The 23,192-nt window shown below is 36.7% G+C and overlaps 2 protein-coding genes across 3 annotated transcripts in view; one reads left to right on the top strand and one right to left on the bottom strand.

The window, feature by feature from the left end:
- The window catches only part of LOC125225238 (lysine-specific demethylase 6A), a 45,926-nt gene extending 35,186 nt beyond the window's left edge, over positions 1-10,740 (bottom strand). Inside the window, exons 1-4 of the mRNA XM_048128846.1 lie at positions 10,550-10,740; positions 10,062-10,167; positions 8,853-8,961; positions 6,726-6,834 (exon numbers count right to left, since the gene is read on the bottom strand). Coding sequence (XP_047984803.1) covers positions 6,726-6,834; positions 8,853-8,961; positions 10,062-10,167; positions 10,550-10,614 — 389 coding nt within the window. The 5' untranslated portion in view covers positions 10,615-10,740. The remainder of the gene's footprint in view (positions 1-6,725; positions 6,835-8,852; positions 8,962-10,061; positions 10,168-10,549) is intronic.
- A 454-nt stretch (positions 10,741-11,194) lies between these two features.
- LOC125225647 (dual specificity protein phosphatase 13-like) lies at positions 11,195-22,689 on the top strand. 2 transcript variants are annotated; one of them, XM_048129459.1, is made up of 5 exons: positions 11,195-11,483; positions 11,818-11,904; positions 17,692-17,822; positions 20,244-20,470; positions 21,792-22,689. In XM_048129459.1, the coding sequence occupies exons 1-5, from the start codon at positions 11,466-11,468 to the stop codon at positions 21,986-21,988; spliced, it is 660 nt and encodes a 219-aa protein (XP_047985416.1). In that variant the 5' UTR covers positions 11,195-11,465; the 3' UTR covers positions 21,989-22,689. The 2 variants fall into 2 exon arrangements, with proteins under 2 accessions (XP_047985416.1, XP_047985417.1); XM_048129460.1 differs by lacking the exon at positions 11,818-11,904.
- The last annotated feature ends 503 nt before the right edge of the window (positions 22,690-23,192 follow it).

Genomic DNA, 23,192 nt, shown 5'->3' on the forward strand with positions numbered 1-23,192 from the left:
AAATCAAGGAATTTACTTTAATTATTCTAGAAAATAAATGTTTTTTGTAAGTTAGGAAGCCATTTTGACCACAAATGCATAACATTATAAAATTATTAACAATTACTTACCGGAAATACGATACGTCATCCTTTTTCAACGTATATAAGGTGTTATTTTTGCACTTTTTTACGGATCACTTAGGCATGTTGCCGACACGGCGGATGAAGCGCTACTGACCGCCCAATTGTGCTTAGAACATTTTCAAGCACAATTTGCTGCGGACACATTCTAAGCCGTGATGGTGCATCTAGGTAGTTTAGATCGATGGTTGCTAAACCTTGCATGAACGTCCGGCGAGTTCGTTCGGCGACTCCGTTGGGCCCGGGACCGTTAGCTCGGGCCCGAACAATGAAGTGTATGCAATAGTGCATTAACTTGGAGTGTTAGAAGGGCGAGTTAGCAAGGCAAGAATCGCGTGCCGATCCGACCACACTACCGACCTATATTTTATGCGGTGGCGCTTTATTGTTTACTAGCCATACACGCACCCTCACATACTCACCACCCCTGGATTTTCAATCTTAATGGCACTATGTTATGTAGAGATGGGTCGTGGGTAAATACCCAATCTACCCACCCAGGTATTTACCCGGTAAATACCTATCTACCCGGTATTTACCCGTATCTACCCAAATTGACGGGTAGATTCATTTCATGTTGGACATGCTGATTTGTGTTAAAATGGAGATAAATACTAAGTTAGTGGTTGTAATTTTTATACACAATTTAAAACAAAACTGTTCAGTCAAATAGACAATTAATTTTACAGAAGTTTTAATGCATATTTTTAAAAATAATTAAAAAAATATGTTTTATGTGTGCTTTTTAGATTGTATTAATTAGTCGTATTTATACGATAAAGATAAACTTCCTAGTACTGGTTGGAGGGGGTTATGGTGGGGTTAGGGGGGGTAAAATGTATTTTTTTCATATTTCATGGAAACTATCATTAATATCGAAAAGTATTGTATGTACGAACTAAAGTAGACACAATTTCCTACAAAAAAGTTTATATGCATTTTTGTCATAAAACATACTATGTATGAGTTATGTGAATTTTAATATTTTTATTCACATATTTTTATTTACAGTTTTAATTTATCAAACTTATAATTTATATTAAAAGCATTTAAAATTATTTCCGTATGTCAGAGAATGATATTACACGATTTTTATAGTTGGAGTGATACACTAAAATCACATTTTATCTCATAGCAACCTATTCGTTCCCAATTTGAATAAACATTATGTGTACAATTACAAAGACTGACTTAAATTAATCTATTTTAGCCCAAACACCATTTAAAAACGTCAAATTTGGAAGAAAAATGAAAATACCCGCGTATTTACCCGCAGGTAGGTAAATATCGGGTATTTACCCGGTAAATACCCACCGTCGGGTATTTACCTGGGTAGTTACCCATCTCTAATGTTATGTAATATCGAAACTAAAAACAAACGACTACGATCGCCCTATCACCCTCTTTTGTGTAATAAAAATAAAACTGTATATAAGTTTAATCACATTGCCCTTCCCTTGTACCAACACATGTAGGGATGAATGACTGAGGGCTCCGGCTACCTGCGAAAATACACCCAAAAAAATATGCACACATGCACAAAAACGCGACCTCTCGTCGGATCAGGCTTCGTGCAGCCGACTCGACGTAGGTGTCTGCTGTCTGCATTTCGGAAGAAACAAAACAATAGAAAGGAGTCGCGTGTGAGCAAGCGCGACGTCGGGATACGGGCGGCAAGTCGTGCGAGAGAGAAAGAGAAGTCACGAAGCGACGTAAACAAACTAGCGGTGGCTTCGACCGCACTCACCATTTCGGGGATCCTGGGGTCCGGAGGTCGGCGATGGCCGCAGCGGCCCAGGTAGTGTCGAGCGGGGTCGTCGGAGTTCAGCACAAGCACACGGTAGGATCACACAGGATGGTTCAGCACTCGTCACATACGATCACGACAAATCCCGATCTACACTACGCTTGCGGCCCGCGCCGGTGCAGTTTACGTCACCGCATCCCGCTCCCGACTGGCTCGCGCGGCGAGCGAGCGACGACCTCGCTGCAGCGTGCACTCCCCGCGCGCGCGCCCGCGGCCCTACGCCCCTCGCGCCCGGCGCTCGGCGCACGGCCCGCGCCGCGTCCTACGTCCGGTGAATCACGAATGTCGAGCGACGACCGAGCACCGAGCACCGCGCACCGAGGACCGCCCGTGTGCCCCAAGGCCCGCTGCCCGAGACCCGACCGACACAGGACCGCCATAATGAGGCCAAGGAACTCCTAATTTCCATGACGAAAAAACTAATATTCAAAAATTATACCTTGAGATGGATGTAATTAATAGGTATAATAAGTAATAATACCTTAGGATGTTATTGTTAATTTTGGAAGAAAATTTAATTAGAAGACTTACACAGACATTTTTGAGCAAAGGAATAAAAAATGAAGATAAAATAAAAAATCCCAATATTTAACACTGTGAAACCAAACTATTTGATATACATATGTATATGAATAATTACATAATTTGACAAATAAAACCATTTTACCTACATATCCATTCACACAGTAACTGCGTCACAATTTATTAAGTGCAAACTCCGGAAAAAATCTGCATACAATAAACTGCACCCTACAACTTATGCATCCTACAGGGTTATTTTTTAGTCACCTTACAAAAAAAAACCCTGAATTCAGAATCGTTAATAGAACCCATTTCAATAAAAAAACATTATTTTTAAGATTTATTATTTTTTTATTTTGATTCCTCATAATTTTTACAAATTACGGACACCCTACACACAGCTGATTTTGGGTTCATTATGTTTTCCTCGCACGCCAGTGAGCTAACGCGAAACGATGTACTCAAACCGCGAGTTTTATGAAATGGTGAGAGTGTACGCCAGGGCTAATAACAATCTGCGAGCGGCTCGTAGGTTGTACGAGGCAGAGATACTGCCTGTGTTAAGAAATACCGGTTTGCCTAATGCTCGTCTCCCATGTCATGTCTGCAAACAATTTAATTAGTGTAAGTGAGGAGAAATGGACTCCATTTGTAAGTACCTAAATCAAACGATTATTGTAAATAGCTGATTCCAATTTGCCTAAGCACATGTCGTTTTTCACTTTATCGACTTCTTCTGTGAATTAATTTGTCTTAAAATGTTAAATGTTTTTTATTGACTATCGACATGGGCTTTGACGGTCCTAAGCCCGTGAAAGTATGAAGGAAAATTTGTAATCGCTGTAAAACCGGCGCGGCTAAGAACAAAAGCTGCCATCTTTGAACCCTGCCGACGCCGCTCAGCTCCCCGCCCACCCGTATAACTATAGCGGGTTTAACCACCTGTTAGGGATTTATACGCAAGGGGACATTGCACAGAGATTAACTCGAAAATACGAGTCAAAAACGAGTCGGAATGACGCCCAAGTCTTTAATTAAAATAATTAACTGATGAATAGTCCCCCTTGCATTTCTTTTTCTATAAATACCACTTTAGCTGAGTACCGGTTGCCTTCCGGGCGATTTCCTCGAACGTTTTATTCTTGAATATTTGATAGAAAGAGGATATCGTGCTAGGAATGATACTTAGGATGTGAAAGCATTGAAAAATGTTTGCCAGTCCTCGCCTGGTCCTTGCAGTGCAGTGACGTGCCGTGATCCATTTACTTTCCACATGAATAATGCCTTCTTGTGTGCTTAAAAATTGTTCTAATCACTAAAAAAAATCAAATAAAAGTCAAGGTGTGACGTGTGACATTTCATCGGTAAATTAAACAAAAAACACGTCTATAATATTTTAAGATTGAATATTCTACAAATACACGAGCGGGAGCGGGACTGCCGCCATTTTGGTGACGCAATCATAGACTAACCGCGCAGATGTGCCATTTACATTGTTCCTACTAATGTGTTTCACCTCTTAATATATTTGCGAAATATATATATTTCTATTTGGAAAATTATTAGGTAACTAATTACTACTTCATGAATTATATTACTATAATATAAAAAAAGTTTATTTGTTTATTGATTGTTAATATTTTTTGAGTGAAATTGTATTTTTAGCACGCTCACTTTTTGCAGTTTTCTTTGGCCTGGTCATGAAAAAAGGGAACAATAGATACGTTTTGTCCAAAAATTGTGCTAAGGAAACATGGTTACCAACTGACCACACATATATTCATTGTATTTTAAAGAAAAAGATAAGTACAGCACAATTATATTAATTTGTATTGTTTAAGTTGTAAATAAATAAATCATTTTGACTAGAATAGCCGTATTTTAAAATGTTAAATTTCCGTTAGGCAGAATATAATAATAATGTGTCACATCTGATGGTGGACCTACTCTATGCGTAAATGGCCGCTCCCCCCACCCCGCGCATTTGTCAGCATGTGCAGTGTTTTCGCTTGGCAACGTCGCCTCTAGTACGTAGTACATATACCTCAATGGATGTGGCGTTTTATTTGTTATAAATGTGCATAACAATGGTCGTAAGTATAAAATGCACTCATGTAATTTAAATTTATTATCTGTATCGTAATCGTACCTATGCCCCATCATTGACGTTAATGTCGCGAATTATTTTGTGTTAAATTTTATAAAAAGATGCTTGTTGCATTAATAATTTGAATAAACATAGGTATGTATTTTTAAATACGACCATAATAGCCTCTACGATCATAGAATAATCTTATACGATATTTGTAAGGCATTCTTTACCTCTTGTCCTATAGAATAAGTACCTACTTATCAATCATTTTAGTAGGGTCTAGGGCAAAAAATACATATTATCAACGCGACCGACCTTCACATATGATACGTCAAATTTAGTTTGATCTTAATAATACCTACTTAACCACAAAAAGTGTAAATGTCAGACGATTCTGATGTCAATAATTGTTATAAATGGTCGGTAAATACAACATAAATAAAAACATGTCTGTAGAAGCTTGTATGGGGTTAGCAAATGTCAAACGTTTGCATCGATGGCACCAGGATAGCCCCTAGCAAAATTGCGTAAACCGGCAAAAAAAAGTCCCTACCTATCAATCTTACAACCTACCTATTATCTACCTATAAATATGTGACAGTTCATTTTAGAGAAATTGAAAACAATACTTTTTTTAATTTTTAAGATTTCCCGTATTCACATTTTACCACCGTATGTGTAAAAGTCGACTGTGGGAAATGGGTTCCATTGTGGACGATGGATTATGGACGAAACCTGTCACTGCATCACAATTTCGTTTTCTTTCAACCTAGTAATGTTAAGAGTGACATTGAAACTTGGGCAGTTTCACATGTGATCTTTTCGTTACAGCACCCATCTAATGAAAGTTACCTTATGAGATTCGATGCTCCAACCAAGAAATAAAATAGCAACATAATCTGAGTCAAAACTGTGTGGACTTATCATAAAAAATAAAAATAAACTAAGCATACCTATATTATTATTTAGCCTGACATTTTACTCCCCACGACATGAAATCACATCAAGTTATATCACAAGCGATAAAAATAGCCGCCCATACTTAAATTACCACATTCCTGTACTCATTTTTTTGATACTTATCAGCTTATCAAGTTATCACTCTTAGGATATTTATCAGATTATTTTTAAGCGTAACCAAACTCTCTGCTTCTTTTGCTCATTAATAATACATGTGCGGAAAAGAGGGAATTCTAAACGAGTGGCGATAAATCGACACGAGTAACAAATTTTCTCTTCGCAAGTTTATTGTACGTTTTTCAGTACATATGATGCCCTTGAAGTTTAGACATAACTCACATATCTGGGCGACCGAGCTTCGCTCGGCTCTATTTTACTATATCACGTCTTTAGATAAAAAAAAAACTTATAAATACAAAAACAAAAAAAAGACAAAAAACAAAAACTTAATTTCTGGCCGGGATTCGAAACCCTGACACCTACGATCTATCTGCCTACATTAGACCGACCTCGTACGACTGAGCTAAGCGGAATCGATGCGCGCGCGGCGAAATTATCGACCATATTTTTACGTTTACTAACGCGAAAGAAAAACTCATGAAAACTCGAAAATTCGCGTTTTCCGGGATCTAAGGCTACGCTAGATCGATTTTTCACCCCCGAAAACCCCCACATAACAAATTTCAGCGAAATCGTTAGAGCGGTTTCCGAGATCGTCGGTATATATAAATAAATAAATAAATAAATAAATAAATAAATATACAAGAATTGCTCGTTTAATAGTATAAGATAAAATACCACTTATCGCACTAGTGCGAAAAAGTATCGCCGTATGTACTATCTTGCTACGCGTGTCGATTTAAAACACTCTCTACGATCGTCTTTTAATTTATCGTCGCTCGTTTCGAATTTCTGATACACAAGTGTATCGTACAACATTTAGCTATTTAAATTTTTAACATAGTTCCGTAATAAGCCCATTACCTAACTGCACTAGTTAGGTAATATAGCGACATAGGTACTGAAATTAGTACATTACGATACTAGTGCGAAAAAAAAGTAAGTTCGGAAAGAGTGGCGATAAATTAAAACATAACCGAAGGGAGTGTTTTAAATCGACACGAGTTACGAATTTAAAGAAAACAAAACTCTGTTCCCATAAACTATTGGTTGGCTGAGCTTGCTGCGCTCTTAAAAAGTTTTTTATAACTTGTAAACTTACCATTCAAAGGCGTTATAGTGGTAGTAGCAGAGCCCCAGCCCGTACAGAAACAAAGGGTCCTTCCAGTTGTCCTGTTCCAGCGCGTAGAACTTCTGGTATGCCGACATGGCTGGTGGAAAAAAAAACATTATAATGGATAATGAGAATCAGGGGCTAGAACATTAAGGGTGGTATCTGTTTAAATGTTGGTATCAGGCAACATCTCCAAAATTGTTGATTGTGAGATTTGTGAGCCAACCCCAAACAATGTAAAAAGGACAAGGAAAAGAAGATATTGATATAACTTTAATATTACATATACAGCCAAAACATTAGAAGAACATATCAGCGCCATCTTTTGTAATCTTTACAAGACTCACTAGGTTTGCAAAGACAGAAAACAGCGCCATCTACAACATTACTGTGATCAAAGACATATGTAACTCCGTTTAGACGGATAATGTCTAAGAAAAAAACATACCTCAAAGCTATAATGAAAAAGGTACGGTGACCTAGATGGCGATACACCTTTGGGGGACGCTCGGCTAGATGGCGCTAATATTAATATTTGACATATTAACACATATCAAGCTAAGAACATGGACCAAATTGTCAAAATTGAGGTTCAAAAGTTTTAAGCCAGTGTCGAGATATGGCAGTTTATGCACTGTGATTACACATTTTACTTTGACAGTAACTCTCTATAATACTCGATCCTCTTTGGTATGGATACAGCCAAAACATAAGAAGAACATATCAGCGCCATCTTTTGTAATCTTTACAAGACTTACTAGGTCTGCAAAGACAGTAAACAGCGCCATCTACAACATTACTGTGATAACTACCTGCCCTACTGTACTTATCTCTCTCTCTTCAATCAAAATGTGAAACGCGACGAATAAAAACGTGAAACGCGACGAATTTGATCGAAAATGGGACAGATACAATACCACCGCAGATACCAAGGTCCAGTTCTTTGTGAACTAAGAAGTATGCATGCAGGAAGCGGTCTGTTCTGCATTCCTTTGGGCTCTTAATAATAATATAGAAATAGTTATTTGTTATACAAGGGGGCAAAGTTGTATTTTAACGCCGAGTGTGGAATTGAAAAACGAGCAAGTAAAAGGATTCTATAGTTGAACCACGAGCGAAGCGAGTGGTTCGAGAATAGAATCCTGAACTTGCGAGTTTTTTAACACACGAGAAGAACAGTAGTTCCACAGGTGGTAAATCATCTTTATTACTAGATTCACCTACTTTTATCAATTTTAAAGCAGTTAATTTGACTCTATTCAAGGTCAAATTACTTTACCCACTAGTGGATAAAATGCGTTTTTACCCGCTGGTATTAAAGGACAAAACACGTGTTTCCGAGCTAGTGAGGGGAAAAGTGTTTTACTTGTATGTCTGCGGACTCATGATCTGTTTTGGTAGAGAGCCTGATACATCCAATTTGCAGCCTAACGTATGTGGGGGTGGTGTATAAATTCAATCATCAATTTTGAGTTATTGTTATTGCACTGGTTCATCATTTGAAGCACAGCTTTATGGAGCCTAGAGAAAACAGTTTCTCGTCAATTTCGTTACTATCATAAGAATTTGAACCAAACTTCAGCTTTATTGCCCAGATTCATGGGGCCCGTGTGGTGACGGGTTAAGAAGTTCACCACCCCCTTTCTTCCCGTGGGTGTCGTAGAAGTCAACTGTGAGATATGGGTTAAATTGAGGCGTAGGCGAGAGGCTGGCAACCTGTCACTGCAATGTCACAATTTGGATTTCTGTCAACCCCTTTTTGAGTGGCACTGAAACGTAGTAGTTCATGTGCTCTGCCTACCCTTTTATGGGATACAGGCGTGATTATATGTATGTATGTTCATGTGTTCATTACATTACATCTCAAATCATACCGAATGATGTATTATGGGATATTTTGAGGCCATTGTGTTGGCCCTTAACAACAGCATTCTTTGTTTCAGCAAAGAACTCTAATACTGGCAACCTGTTCAGTTTGGATTTCTTTCAACCCTTTTTTGCCAAGAGTGGCACTGAAACTTAGTAGTTCATGTGCACTGCCTAAAGGGATAGGCAGTTCAGTATTAAGATCAATAATACCTCATTGATGTATGGAGTAAACTCATAAAAAAATACCTTTAGCATAGTCCTCTAGTAGAAGATGGAAGTGTCCCAACTTGCAGTATGTCTTGGGATCAATGCAGATATCCCTCCGGGCTCCGGGTGAGCTGGCTCGGTCCTCCTCCTGAAAACGATACACATTGTTTACGGTTATAGGAATTACGAACAAGCCAGTGAATTGGCACCAAATTGTTGGTGTAATGAGGAGTCTCATTCAAAGGTTATGACAGATGGCGCTATCTTATTAGTCCATTGCACAAATTTGACGACCGGTCTGGCGCAGTCGGTAGTGACACTGCCTGCACCGCCGCGGCCCCGGTTTCGAATCCCAGTAAGGGCATTTATTTGTGTGATGAGCACAGATATTTGTTGCTGATCATGGATGTTTTCTATGTATATAAGTAATTATATATTATATATATTGTTGTCTGAGTAACCACAACACAAGCCTTCTTGAGCTTACCGTGGGCCTCAGACAATCTGTGTAAGAATGTCCTTTAGAGGTTTATTATACCTGTTAATTAACTCAGAAGCACAGAACTTTATTTATATAGAAGAAACAAGTTCATCTATTTGTATAGGGGCCGAGCGTGTCAAATTTTGTACTGAAGTTGTTTCTTGCCTGTAATTTTAAATATGTCTCAGGCTCTTGATTGTTCATAATTTTTGTGTTGTTGCAATTGAATATCACGTAACGAGGCATTTTTTATGTTTTGATTGACTTCAACTTACAAAAAATGACGCCCAAAAGCTGCAAGCTGCGATTAAAGACGGACAACTCAGTGGATTTCACTGAATTCATTTGACACGCTAAGTAGATACGTTTGCTTGATCTATGGTATATATGACATCTGTGCTCAGAAGGATACACACCGTGCTTAACATAGTATTATTGATGTTTTATGTCCACATAATGAAAATCTAATTAAGATTTTTGTTTCATAAAATTCTATGTATAATGAAGTTGGATTTTCAAGAGCAACCATTATTAAGTAAGCTACTAGTATTTAGGGTTCGGTACCAAAAAGGTACAAAAGAAACCCTTATGGCGCCGCTCTGTCCGTCTGTCTGTCACATTTCTAAATATTTTATAATCAACCGATCAAAGGTTGACAAGTTTACCGCACTTAAAAAAATTGTCCTGATAGAATATCCTTATTATGATGATGATATATGATACTTAGTATGATGTTATAGATTTCTGTGAACAAATATAGCATTTACCTTGACTTGTACCAGCATTCCCTCCAAATATTTAACTGCCTTGAGGATAAGAGCTCTGGTCCGAACATGTTCACTGCCACGAAGCTTTAGGAAGCCGAACTGGCGACTGAAAGATGAAGAAGAAAATAATTTGATAGAGGTTCATGTTATATGTAGTTACATTGTTAGGTTAGAATAAAGCTTCATTGTTATTGTATTGTGATTATGTCAAGTGTATTTCATACTTTATCTAGAATTCTGTTTTTCTTCAAGAATCATGCCCCACTATAAAGCTTTAACTACAAATTAAAAACTTACGAGGCACTGTATATGTATTGTCAACAGCCGACGTATTTTGACAAATTAGACGCACAGTAGATTTATCACGAACGTAGATACGATTTATGATACGTAGATGTACGTGAATTGATATAATACTTTACATACAACTGAAGCAGTGTAAGAATTACAATGTAATAAACACTGTAAAACATTCAAAGCTTGCTTACCTATCAAGCTCCGATAAAACTTGTAGCTCCTGAGAGGTTAGATGTAACTCTTCCTTCTCGTCCATCTTACCGGAGACTTATAGAAACTGTACTTAACATCAAATTAGTAGTTTTTACACGGTTTTTATCACACCATAATCATTATTATCTTAGAAACTAAAAGGAAAGTAAAAATAAGACTTTCCCGAAGTTTGATGTCATTTACTGTCCACAGATAAGTAATGCACAAAGAAGCGCGAGACTTAAACCATAGACAAAAGTTGAAAAAAAAAGAAAAGAAAATCAATGTGCCCAACATTCTAAAAATCCAGTTTTCTTCTCGTTACGTTGGCTAAATTGAACTATGGAACTACGGTGTGGACCAAATTTAGTGTGGACGCACCAAAGACTTTTACAGGGGACAGCTCAATCACATTTTTTGCCATACGAAATTGAACCTTATTACTACGGTGTGCCAGTGTTAATGAGTTTCCCATAGTAGTAGGACCAAATTTTTACCTTCAATTGGGTATTAGTAGATTTGGTAGTAACTTTGTGTCATGTGGACACACTTTTTGACCTAACTAAACAATCTAGTTTAATAATTCTAAATCTATGGGACGCACCGTTACATAGTTTCATTCATTCGTTTTACGTCATAGTATACCCCCACCAACCACCGTTGACCATTCATTTATCTTGATTTATTTTATTGTATTGTAATTGTATTGAATTGAAGTGAAGACGTTGTATCGTACGCAACGTACGTGTGGCGCGTATTTATCATATCGTAATTGTTAATTCACACTATTTGCCCTCAGTTTTTAATGATTAGTATTTTATCTCGCGTCAAGTAATACTACATATTGAGCGCTGTTGACGCTTGTGGAAATAAAAAGGCATTCGTCGAGTAAATTAAATTATAAACCCTACAAAAATGAGCTACAGAGATACGGTGAGTACCGCTTACTGTTTATTTTCGCAGTTATTCTTGTGTTAACAAGGAAAGTACAGTGTAATAATGGCAGGGATAATGTTGACGGCAACACAAGTGCTATTTTTAATACAAAAGACAAGTATTAGTCATGGACACAAGGTCTCCTCATTTCATACGAAATTACGGCATATCAGCTTTCATAACAAATGTGCAATCGTACGTAATATGTCGCTTATGAGATGCTTGCCTGAGCTGGCTGGATTTAAAAGTATGGCTTTATTTGGACCTTAAACTAATTGGGTTCTGAAAACTGTAATAACTGGCTTAAATAATAAAGTAATGGTGTGTTCAGGAGGTTCAGCAATGCACATTGTTTCCGAGGCACAAATACTGTGCTGCTGATGAACAACGGGTAGGATCCTACCTGCGAACACTAATGGTATTTATCAAATAATTTGTGTGCCCCTTGTGTTCTATAAGTGTAGCTGATCAATTTGATTTTTTTTTATCTAATTGACTTTACCTTAGTGGCTTTTATGGTTGCCAAAATTTGTGATGACCAAAATAATTAGAGTTTTCTATAATTATAAAACATGGTCAAATGGTCATGATAGACATACTCAAATTTATCAGCTGTTTTTATGTAAAAAGTAGTGTAAGTACTTCTTACAGAGCAAAATGTTGTACCTAGATTTTTCCATATGAAATGCTTAGAATATAACATAAATAGAATGTACAGCAAGCACTTTGTGAATAACATGTTTAAGCTCATTTTTAGTGAACTGTATGTTCTTATTAGTAATAAAGAATCTCTAAACCCAACACCACTCAGGAAAATGCCCATTCAATTCTTAATAAAAATGGCAATTCCATGGGAGCAAAAAAGTCACAAATATAAATTCACATACTGCACAAGATCAATTAGATAAACTTAACAATCTTAACATTGACATTCATCTAAAAAAATCTTAGTAAAATTGTAATGATCATTACAATTTTACTAAGATTTTTTTACATATACAGTAAATTAAATATTCAAAGGTTTTCTAAAAGAACTCACCCTTAAAAATTATCATTGTTGTAGCTATGGGCTTTTAGTTTGCTTTTCTGCATTTTTTTATATGTGTATAACTAACATTCATAAAAAATTAATGGTGTGTTTTCAAACACTTTAAGTCATAAATATTTAAATAGGTCCCACATCCAAAATAATAAAAAATACAAAATCACGATAATGCATGAAATTATCTCCAGGGTGTATTCAGAAGAAAAAAACTGATTCTCATAATATCCTGTTATTTTTGACCTCATTCTACTCAGAATCAACGGCACTCTCCATCGCACCATTAAAAAAACCGTGAAATGTCTGTTCCACTATGTCATGTTCATGTCATGTTTCAGTAAGAAATATATTTTCTCTTATTTTATATAGATATAATTCATACCTTGAGCCCATATTAAAATACAACAAATAACACAAACAAATTAAATTAAAATGAAATGTAAAATTAAATTAAATTAGATGTAAAATTAAATTAGAAGTAAAATTAAAACAAAATAAATGAAAAATAAATTAAAATGTCAACTAAATTACAATTATATTTACACTTATGCTATTTGGCCCATAGGTATATTGGTGGGAGACTGGTGCATGTACTGACAACCAGTGTCCCATAATATGTTGTCACGATTTTGTTTTCTTTCAACCCATAAAAGTGGCACTGAAACTAGTCAGTTTTATGTGCTCCTCTACCTACCCCTTTTGGGAACACATTCGTGAGTTTATGTCTGTATGTGTATGGTGTATGTATATGTTTTCACCTGTAGGTGCATGACAACTACAATTTTTGTCATTTTTGGTACAGCTTTTTTATCATCACGATTGATTCTGCGCTCAATAAACCCAAAAATGTCAGGATCTGTGAGATGACATTCTTTATTTTAGAAAAAAAAACCATCATAATTCATAACTTATTGCCTAAAAATGTGTGTGTATTCTATTTGTCCCTGCTCCACGTGACTGTGAAGTGTGGCTACAGCACTACACATCAGGTTGGGGACATATTGGAATGATTCATGCACCTCTAGCCACCTGTGTCCAGCAGAGACAAATGGGAATACATCAAAAATGTCGAGTGACTCACTTAAGCTGTCAATAATGACAATATGAACTCAATATTAATTGAACTAGACTTGATTGACTATTTGGCAACTATAATTAATGGTTTTGTACCTCGCCCTGTTTGAAATACTACCTGCCACTCAAACACCTGTGGTATTTAATAATGGTTTATTTTTACTTGAACTAATTTCAACTCATATGTGTCAATAATTTATTATGCAACTTATATTATGAATTGGTAGGGGAGGCTGAGGAGACTTTGCCACATTAAATAAAACTGAAATCAATTTCTAATAAATTAAAAATAAGGCCGGCAACAGTCTTAAAATTCATAATCTTAAAAAAAGACTTGTATACAATCTGTCAGATCAATCTGAAAATTCATAATCTTAAAAAACAAGAGTGTGTGTGGACAGTCTCGAAATTGTATGGAACTCTGTGCACTCGATCTGATTTTTGTAAGATTATGACATTTATGACTTTTTCAGATTATTAATTTTAAGGCTTCCCACAGACTGTCTTAAAAATTCATAATCTTAAAAACTTGTCAGTGTCAGTTTGAACTGTCAGATTGCATACAAGTTTTTTTTAAGATTATGAATTTTTAAGACTGTCTGTGGGAAGCCTAAGACTGTCTGTTGCCGGACCAATTGTTATGAAATTGGTTGCTATAGTTTGATTAAGGTATTACCTTAATGAAACTAGAATTGCAACAGGTATTTAGATATTTAACTTAACATTGTGATTGCTGATGATAGTGATGAATTGATGATACATACTCTTAAATACCGACGATTAAATACCCTTGTACTTATACTCTGTACTTTTAGGTATTAAAAAAACGTAAACAAATAATTTGTAAATTTTCGGCTAGTTTAATTTGTTGGCCAACCAACCAAATACAAAAGCGAAGTGTTTTGGGATCCTCCTTATTTGGTCGCGTAATCTTTTCATTTACCCAAAACTGGTTTAGATTTTGTTTACATTTCAATTTAAATACTTACCTAAAGATACACACTATATATGAGATAGGTATACATGTAGCTATAGATGCATTAGATGCATACACCTACAACTCATACAAGTACAAGTGTACAGTCACCGTCATAAAGAAGTGATGATTTCTGTACCTTCAGTACTTTGTCGCTTTAAAACGTTTGACAATTTCGTATGACATTTCAAACAAGACGTTCATATGACAAGGTACAGAGATCATCACTTATGTATGCCGGGGACTGTACTTGTCGTTATTATGTATAGGTAGCAGGTTCTCAACTCGTAAACAAATGCTTACCTATAAGTATCTAGTACTAACATACCTATTACCATAGATTACCTAACTTATTAACTGAAGGTGATGTCATTTAGTGATGCATGTTTTATTTTCAATTATCTACTAACCATCTTGTAAGTCGTAAATTAAAGATACCTCCAATAAGAGTTTATGTAAAGACTATTAGCCATAAAGTCAGTCAGTATTTACATTGATTTTATCAGAAATAGACTTGCATATTGAATGAAATTACCTACCCTCAATGTTTATTACTAACCGGTGCACTGACATGAACGTTTACCCTCTTATCATCGATACAAACTGTTTATATTTAGAGAAGTAAATATTTACTAAGCAAACTCGTACGATACCGCTTGTTAACGTCACAAATATTATGCTTTTCACGTTCTTAACATCATAACTGTTGTGTTAATTAATTAAGATATCGTGTACTTATATTGTAAGAGTAAAAGATAATTATATCGTTGGTGTTGTGACGGATTCGTGCCAAGTGTGTTTTAAGTGGAAAGGCGGAGGCCCTGCTTCATATTAATGATCTCTATGGTCTCTAATTACCATATCTTCTCTTTCGGTAAGATCAATTAAAGTCGTGGAAAGAGCGATAATTTCGAATGTAGAGTCTAAAAGCTCATAAGCAACCCAAAATCAAGGATACCTTCCATAAGAAGCAAAAGTCTAAGACTAACAATTTAATTTATATTAGTTTTGTAAGTGAAAACAAAGGACACAAACGCTATTAACACAGCATTTTGACAAGCCGACGCCTCCGTGTTTCCTCTTAACACAAAGGACGTAATTTCGCAAAAAGGAACCAACACAACATTTGCAATTGAATACTTTTGTTTTAAACATAAGGTATCCATTGCAACGTGTTAGCGCTTCACACTCCTTACTTTCAGTAACTGACAGCGATAAAAACTAAAGGTGTGCGTGTGGATTGAGTGAGCACCTTCCGAAAATAAAAAAATATGTTGATCATTTAGTAAAAGTTCTAAAACAATTGTAAAACGAATCTCTGAATTTGTAAAAAGATAAATCAAAAGATACAGTCATTAACATGTGCTCACTCAGTTCTCACAAACTACCAACGAAAACAGTGAATGTATTCATTTAACATATAACATTTATATACTAACATTTAGTAAAAAATATGCCAACATACCTCTATAAATTTTAGATCACCTAGTTACGTATTTAATTTTTTACAAATAGTTTCTTATGCTCACTCAATCCTCACACTTTTGAAAAGCCGAATTTTGATGAAAAACATAAGATTTAGACCGCTATTATATATGTATAGTTTAGTAAAAGTGAAATGGGAATTTGTAAAATACAAAACGAACCACTAACGTGTCAGGTTTTTTTATAATAAATTTTTGTAAGTGCTCACTCAGTCCACACGTTTTGAGAAAGTTAAAAATGTAAATATCTTAAGATTTGTAGCACCACAGACACTCGAAAGTACTTCAACATTTAGTAAACATTTTTACTAAATATCCACCATCTAATATTTTATATTCGTTGTCTGGTTTTAAAGATATTCAGACATAACTTTTCTCATACAAATGTATCATGTAGGGTGACCACACTATGTCGGCTCCTGATTTTCCCCGCCTTCTCATTGTCATATTGAGATTGGGGAGTTTCGTTCAATTTTGATAATAGTTTATATTAAACTAATACCATATTAATTCTCCATCTGCAAACTGTTTTTAGGTTATGTTCTTGGCCTAGTGATGATGCGTATTGTGTAATTTTTATCGACGTCAGGATAATAACCATATCGACATTCATGCATTAAAAAGAACATGAATGATAATTGGTAAGAAACAAAGAATATAATACTTCACTAGTAAGAAACCAGAAATCAGGAGCCGACATAGTGTGGTCACCCTACATGATACATTTGTATGAGAAAAGTTATGTCTGAATATCTTTAAAACCAGACAACGAATATAAAATATTAGATGGTGGATATTTAGTAAAAATTTTTACTAAATGTTGAAGTACTTTCGAGTGTTTGTGGTGCTACAAATCTTTAGATATTTACATTTTTAACTTTCTCAAAACGTGTGGACTGAGTGAGCACTTACAAAAATTTATTATAAAAAAACCTGACACGTTAGTGGTTCGTTTTGTATTTTACAAATTCCCATTTCACTTTTACTAAACTATACACATATAATAGCCGTCTAAATCTTATGTTTTTCATCAAAATTCGGCTTTTCAAAAGTGTGAGGATTGAGTGAGCATAAGAAACTATTTGTAAAAAATTAAATACGTAATTAGGTGATCTAAAATTTATAGAGGTAGGTTGGCATATTTTTTACTAAATGTTAGTATATAAATATTATATGTTAAATGAATACATTCACTGTTTTCGTTGGTAGTTTGTGAGAACTGAGTGAGCACATGTTAATGACTGTATCTTTTGATTTATCTTTTTACAAATTCAGAGATTCGTTTTACAATTGTTTTAGAACTTTTACTAAATGATCAGCATATTTTATTTTTATTTTCGGAAGGTGCTCACTCAATCCACACGCACACAACTAAACTAATACATATGTGTCGCATTTAGAGACCCTATCGCGAATACCGAAGTTAGGAACTGCAGACATTTTTCTTTTGGTACTCCAGAGTAACAGATAAAGATTCCCGCAATTCCTTCACTTTTCGCGTTAGGCCAGTTACTGAAGTTTGCGAAGCGTTTCACGGGTACTTTTAGCTAAACGACGTCCACTCACGATCGTGGCACACTGGCGATGGGTCAGTATCTCTGTTGTGTGACGTGCCGCTCCCGTGTGCAGAGTTTCGGCTCGAGTTCCTCGATGTCCATGCTGAGCTCGCTGAGCGCGTACCGGCGGCCACTGGACGTGCACTCATACAGCCCCACGCCGGACGTCAATGAGGTGTATCCTGGACTCTACGTGGGGGATGCGTGAGTATTCTATTACATATCTTACATAGATAACATAGGTACAGACAGGAACCGCGATTACGAAGCCATTTAGGGCCCCAACAGTCAAATCTATTCAGAATGGCTCAACAATCGCGTTTCTTGAAAACAGCGGGACGCTTTTAGCTCAAGGTATTTTTCCCGTGGCAATTGGAATAGTAGGTATAGGTCTCTTCATCTTTGCATTATCTTAAGTTTATTTAGTCAATAATCCCAACATTAGGTGTAGGTAGTTGATTTTACGAAATTACAGACTGCCATCCGGGTTCGAAGGTCCAGGAAACGTGTCTTTTGGAAACATACTCGTCTTCTTAATTCTCATCAAAAAGCAAACCTCTCACAGAAATGCGAGTGGTAAAGAAAGTGATGAGATCCCTGGTAAATATGAAATGATTATGAGGAATGACCAATTAGTTTAGTTCTGAATAGTTTTGTTTTGTGATAAATAAATAAAAACCGATCGTAAAACAATGTCTATTATGCGCGTCTAATCTAAGATATGATGCTATTACAATCGCCCGAAGTGTCGACTGAAATATAGGCAATGGTATTAGACACAGGTTTATTACGTATCTGTTACTATGAGACTACAATAGATTTGCCGCTATATTCCCACATCTCTTCGCACAGGTGCGCTTATAAAAGCCACTAGATTTATAGCACCTCATGTAATCGTAAGCCCATCTAAAACTGGTCAGCGGACAAAGCAGCGCTGAATACTTTATTGTATTGTCCACGTGTTAAATCGTTGTAATATAAATAAATCTCGTGATGAATCTGTCAGTAGGCGGCAGCCGGCAGCCCACATAGTTTAGTCACAGTGTAGGTACTGTGTGCACGACTGAAAATATAGCAGTCTCTGTTGTAAATCAAGCGGAGGCGATTACAGTAATTAACAAGATAACGATAACTGTAGGACCTGTAGATCGTTAATTAAATTAAATTGTTAGTTGGCCTGAACCGTTAGTTATATATTGACTTACGTAGACATAACATATAGCACGACTACGACTATCCAGTATCCAAGTCAACTAGCTTTTATTGTGTATGTGTAAGTTCATATATGTATTCGTGAGAGGAGAATCAGGAGAAGCAATTAGAGGGACATTTTTATGTAATTTAGATATATTGTGTGTTCTCTCACTTCGGGTGAACTTATAATATCCACTTTATGTAAATAGATACTTGCTTGGTCATCATAAAGGTTTTATGTGATCCTTAGGAAAATAACAAAGTTCAAAGATACTAACGAACCATAAAAACATACCTATGAGAAAAACATGTTACAAATTAGACCTGATCATATCCCAACCCACGCAAAGATTATACCTGCATCTCCTAATCTATGGTATAGGTAATTCTATTGTTCTGCTATGTATGCATCCCCAGAGACATTCCTTATAAAGTATTCAATAATGCCGATATATCACCATCCGCGTATTGCCGTCCCACGCGTTTCCCGCTGCGCAAATAAACTACTTTTCTGTCCGACAGCTGGAAAATTATATTATATTGCGTCAATACGGGCGTGTTCTTACGTGATGTGCGTAATTTACTGTTTGGGAAGTTATACGGTGCTATTTTTAACCCCCAAGGGTGCTAGGGGTGCTATTTTTTTGCCTGTTCGAGGTATCGCTCAGCCTCAATGATCCTAGGTGAATTTTTAAGTACATAATGGACTTACCTATTTACTTACAAATTACTTGTTCTTATTGCGCTACGTACTGAAATAACATCCCTGCCGGTATCACTTTTTCTGAATAAGAGAACATAAGTAATATCTATAGTTATTGGAATCAACCACAGTTTACCAAATATAATTAATTTGCTGAATGATATGTATCTTATTCGAATTTAAATCGTGAAAGCAGATTCCCGAAATAACAGCCACCTGAATACCAGACCACTGTCGTAATACATTCCTAAAATACTTACTGAGTCGCGACATGATTTAGGTTCCGATTCCAGTATTGATTAAAAATCAGATTCAGATGTGACTTTAGTGGCCGAATGTACCGATATTATTTAAACGATAAGTGTTAACATTTCGGAATTGTATGGACATTTTAAAATATGTATATAATTAGCTGTATTAGGTACGTAACTTATAGTTGACCTACAAATTCTACTGATGGAGACAGGTCTTCCTCTCGAACTCTTTTATCAAGAGTCAAAAATATATATTAAGCAATAAAGTTATACCTATAGTGTTTTAGGTAGCTAAAGAAGTAAAACGTCTACCGCTGTAACTATATATTTGTCTACTGCTTTATCACCAACGTAGAAATCCGAATTCTCGAGCAGTATGTATAAATACTTTAGCAGTCAAAGTTGTATTCTCCTTGAAGTGTTCAATCTTTGGCTCTCAAATTCCTCGTCTAAAATGTACTTGTATCTCTACAGGGTGGCCGCAAAAGACAAGGCGTTCCTCCGCCGAATGGGCATCACCTACGTGCTGAATACCGCCGAAGGCAAGCGTTACACACAGGTGGATACCGACCATCTGTACTACCGGGACTGCCCGGGACTTCGCTACAAGGGCTTCCCGATGATGGACTTGCCCACCACCGACATATCCAAGTACTTCCACATCGCTGCCAACTTTATAGACGAGGGCATTTCTAGAGGAAGTAAGTTCCCAATTTTTCAAACTCTTTTTCAAACTTAGGTACTCTAGACCTGATCACTGCGGAGGGTAGGTAAGCAGTACTCACAGATGGATATCGACTTATCGACCACCTGCCAGTAAGTTCACAGTATTCATACTTTGATTTAGGAAATAATACAACTAGTGTCAGAGGCGTATTTTAAAATTCCGCCCCTGTACTTTGAATTTTTTTTGAGCGAATTACGAAAAACGAAATTGGAAACACCGTAGAAGAGGGAGCGGTCAAAAAACTAGAATAAAAGCAAAATTAAAAGCGCGAGCGCGAAAAATGTTTACATATTACTATGGAAAAAAAATTCTTCGAGAAGAAAAACTTGGTTGAATGGCATCAAAAAAATGTAATAGGCGTGGGGCGGTTATGCCGCCCCTGGAGGTTTGGCGCCCCGGGCCATGGCCTGGATGGCCCTAGGGTAAATACGCCTCTGACTATAATAGTGTAGGTATGTAACAAAAAAGTATATACACCTACGGCACTATGGTTTCCTGCGTAATTGCACATGCAACCTAGATACCTACTTATTTAGTATAATCCGACTGACAATCTGTCGTTTTACTTATATGGATGGATGGAGCTCGTAATGAGTCAGTACAGAAACAACGTGTTTTAAATGTAGGACTGTTTCCAAGTAGGTAGATTATTTTATGCTATATTTTACTTATTGCACTTGAGGAAAAACTGCAACGCAATATATTTACAGCGGTATAAAGGCTTTCCGCTTTGACCGAAGGTTGGTAATGCCGTATATGCGTAAATATAAGTAAAATAAGTCCATATCATATGTTACTATATTCAAACACTAGTACCTAGGTATCTAATTATCTTTTAAACTTGAATAGTATAATAAGATTATGATCACGGAAAACTCATGCAACTGCGTCGAAATATCGGGAGCTCGACAAAAATCAAAAAGGTAATCACGATCTATATCCCGGTCAATATAAGTGTAATGAAAATAACCGTGAATCATTCAAAATTCTCATATGTACCTAATGGAAAGTGTGTGTGTGTGTCTGTTTGTTTGTCCGTCATTCACGGCATGGAGCGACGGATTGTCGTGATTTTTTTTAAGTGAAGATAGTTGGGATGGAGAGTGACATAGGCTACTTTTTGTCTCTTTCCAACGCGAGCGAAGCCGCGGGCAAAAGCTAGTATTTATTTAATAATGCAAATTATAAGATATAAGTATCTATGTAGCAACCGTAGTTTACATGCACTCGGTTCTCGGCCAAGATTCTATAAACGCCCAACACATTTGGCAGCCACTAACCACCCATGTGCACAGGTCGCGTGCTCGTCCACTGCTTCGTGGGCGTGTCCCGGTCAGCGACCTGCGCCATCGCGTTCCTCATGATCAAGCGCAACATGTCTCTCACCGAGGCGCTAGCCACCGTCCGCGCCCGCCGCGACATCCACCCTAATGAAGGCTTCCTCCGCCAACTCCAGCAGCTCGACAGGGACCTCCGCCTCCGCCTTCGCTGACCAAGAACCCCCTTAACCTACCACAGCCTCTCTTGTGACCTGAGGCTGCCGCATCGCGTCCGGAGCCTCGACCGCTCCTATAGCCATCACTATTAGCGCGATTTTGGTCTTCGAAGTTTTATTGTGAGTTTAATGGAATTTCGAACTGTTTTCAGTTTCATAAAATTTTAATTAACCTTTTGAACGTTTTATGTCATAGGTCATAAACAATATAATCACGGGAACAAGCGAGAAAATGTAGCTAGATTAGTGGATCTTAATCTGGGGGCAAAACTAATATTGAATGCATGGGGTTGACACCTACGCTTATCAAAGACCTGTAAGTGAGATAAAAAATCGAGTATAAAATCGAGTTTCCAACTTAGTCAAAGGGGTGCCTGTACTGAAAAGATTGGGAACCACTGACCTAGCATATTTGAATATGTGAAGGTTGCTTTGATAGTCTATGGTATAACACTTGTACATAGCATTTTGTCCATGGCGCTCTGGACACGACTCTGAGAGTCTAGACATGACACCATAAGTGTTCTTAACGTTCAAAGGGTTAATTACAGTCTACTTTAGGGAACCATGCACTCTATTTTTAGCATTGAGGTATATGTACTACGTACTAGAGGCGACGTTGCCAAGCGAAAACACTGCACATGCTGACAAATGCGCGGGGTGGGGGGAGCGGCCATTTACGCATAGAGTAGGTCCACCATCAGATGTGACACATTATTATTATATTCTGCCTAACGGAAATTTAACATTTTAAAATACGGCTATTCTAGTCAAAATGATTTATTTATTTACAACTTAAACAATACAATATAATTGTGCTGTACTTATCTTTTTCTTTAAAATACAATGAATATATGTGTGGTCAGTTGGTAACCATGTTTCCTTAGCACAATTTTTGGACAAAACGTATCCATTGTTCCCTTTTTTCATGACCAGGCCAAAGAAAACTGCAAAAAGTGAGCGTGCTAAAAATACAATTTCACTCAAAAAATATTAACAATCAATAAACAAATAAACTTTTTTTATATTATAGTAATATAATTCATGAAGTAGTAATTAGTTACTGTAAAAGGTGGTAAAAGGGGTGATGTTGTTCCCTTTACCGAGCGCAGACTAATTGGGTTGAGGGTCCCAATAAGTCGACACTCTTATAAGATGGTGAGGGTTCAGGCCTGGCTTAACAGAACAACAAGAACGATTC

The sequence above is a fragment of the Leguminivora glycinivorella genome, chromosome 4 (genome assembly GCF_023078275.1).
Source record: "Leguminivora glycinivorella isolate SPB_JAAS2020 chromosome 4, LegGlyc_1.1, whole genome shotgun sequence".
NCBI classification, from domain to species: domain Eukaryota; kingdom Metazoa; phylum Arthropoda; class Insecta; order Lepidoptera; family Tortricidae; genus Leguminivora; species Leguminivora glycinivorella.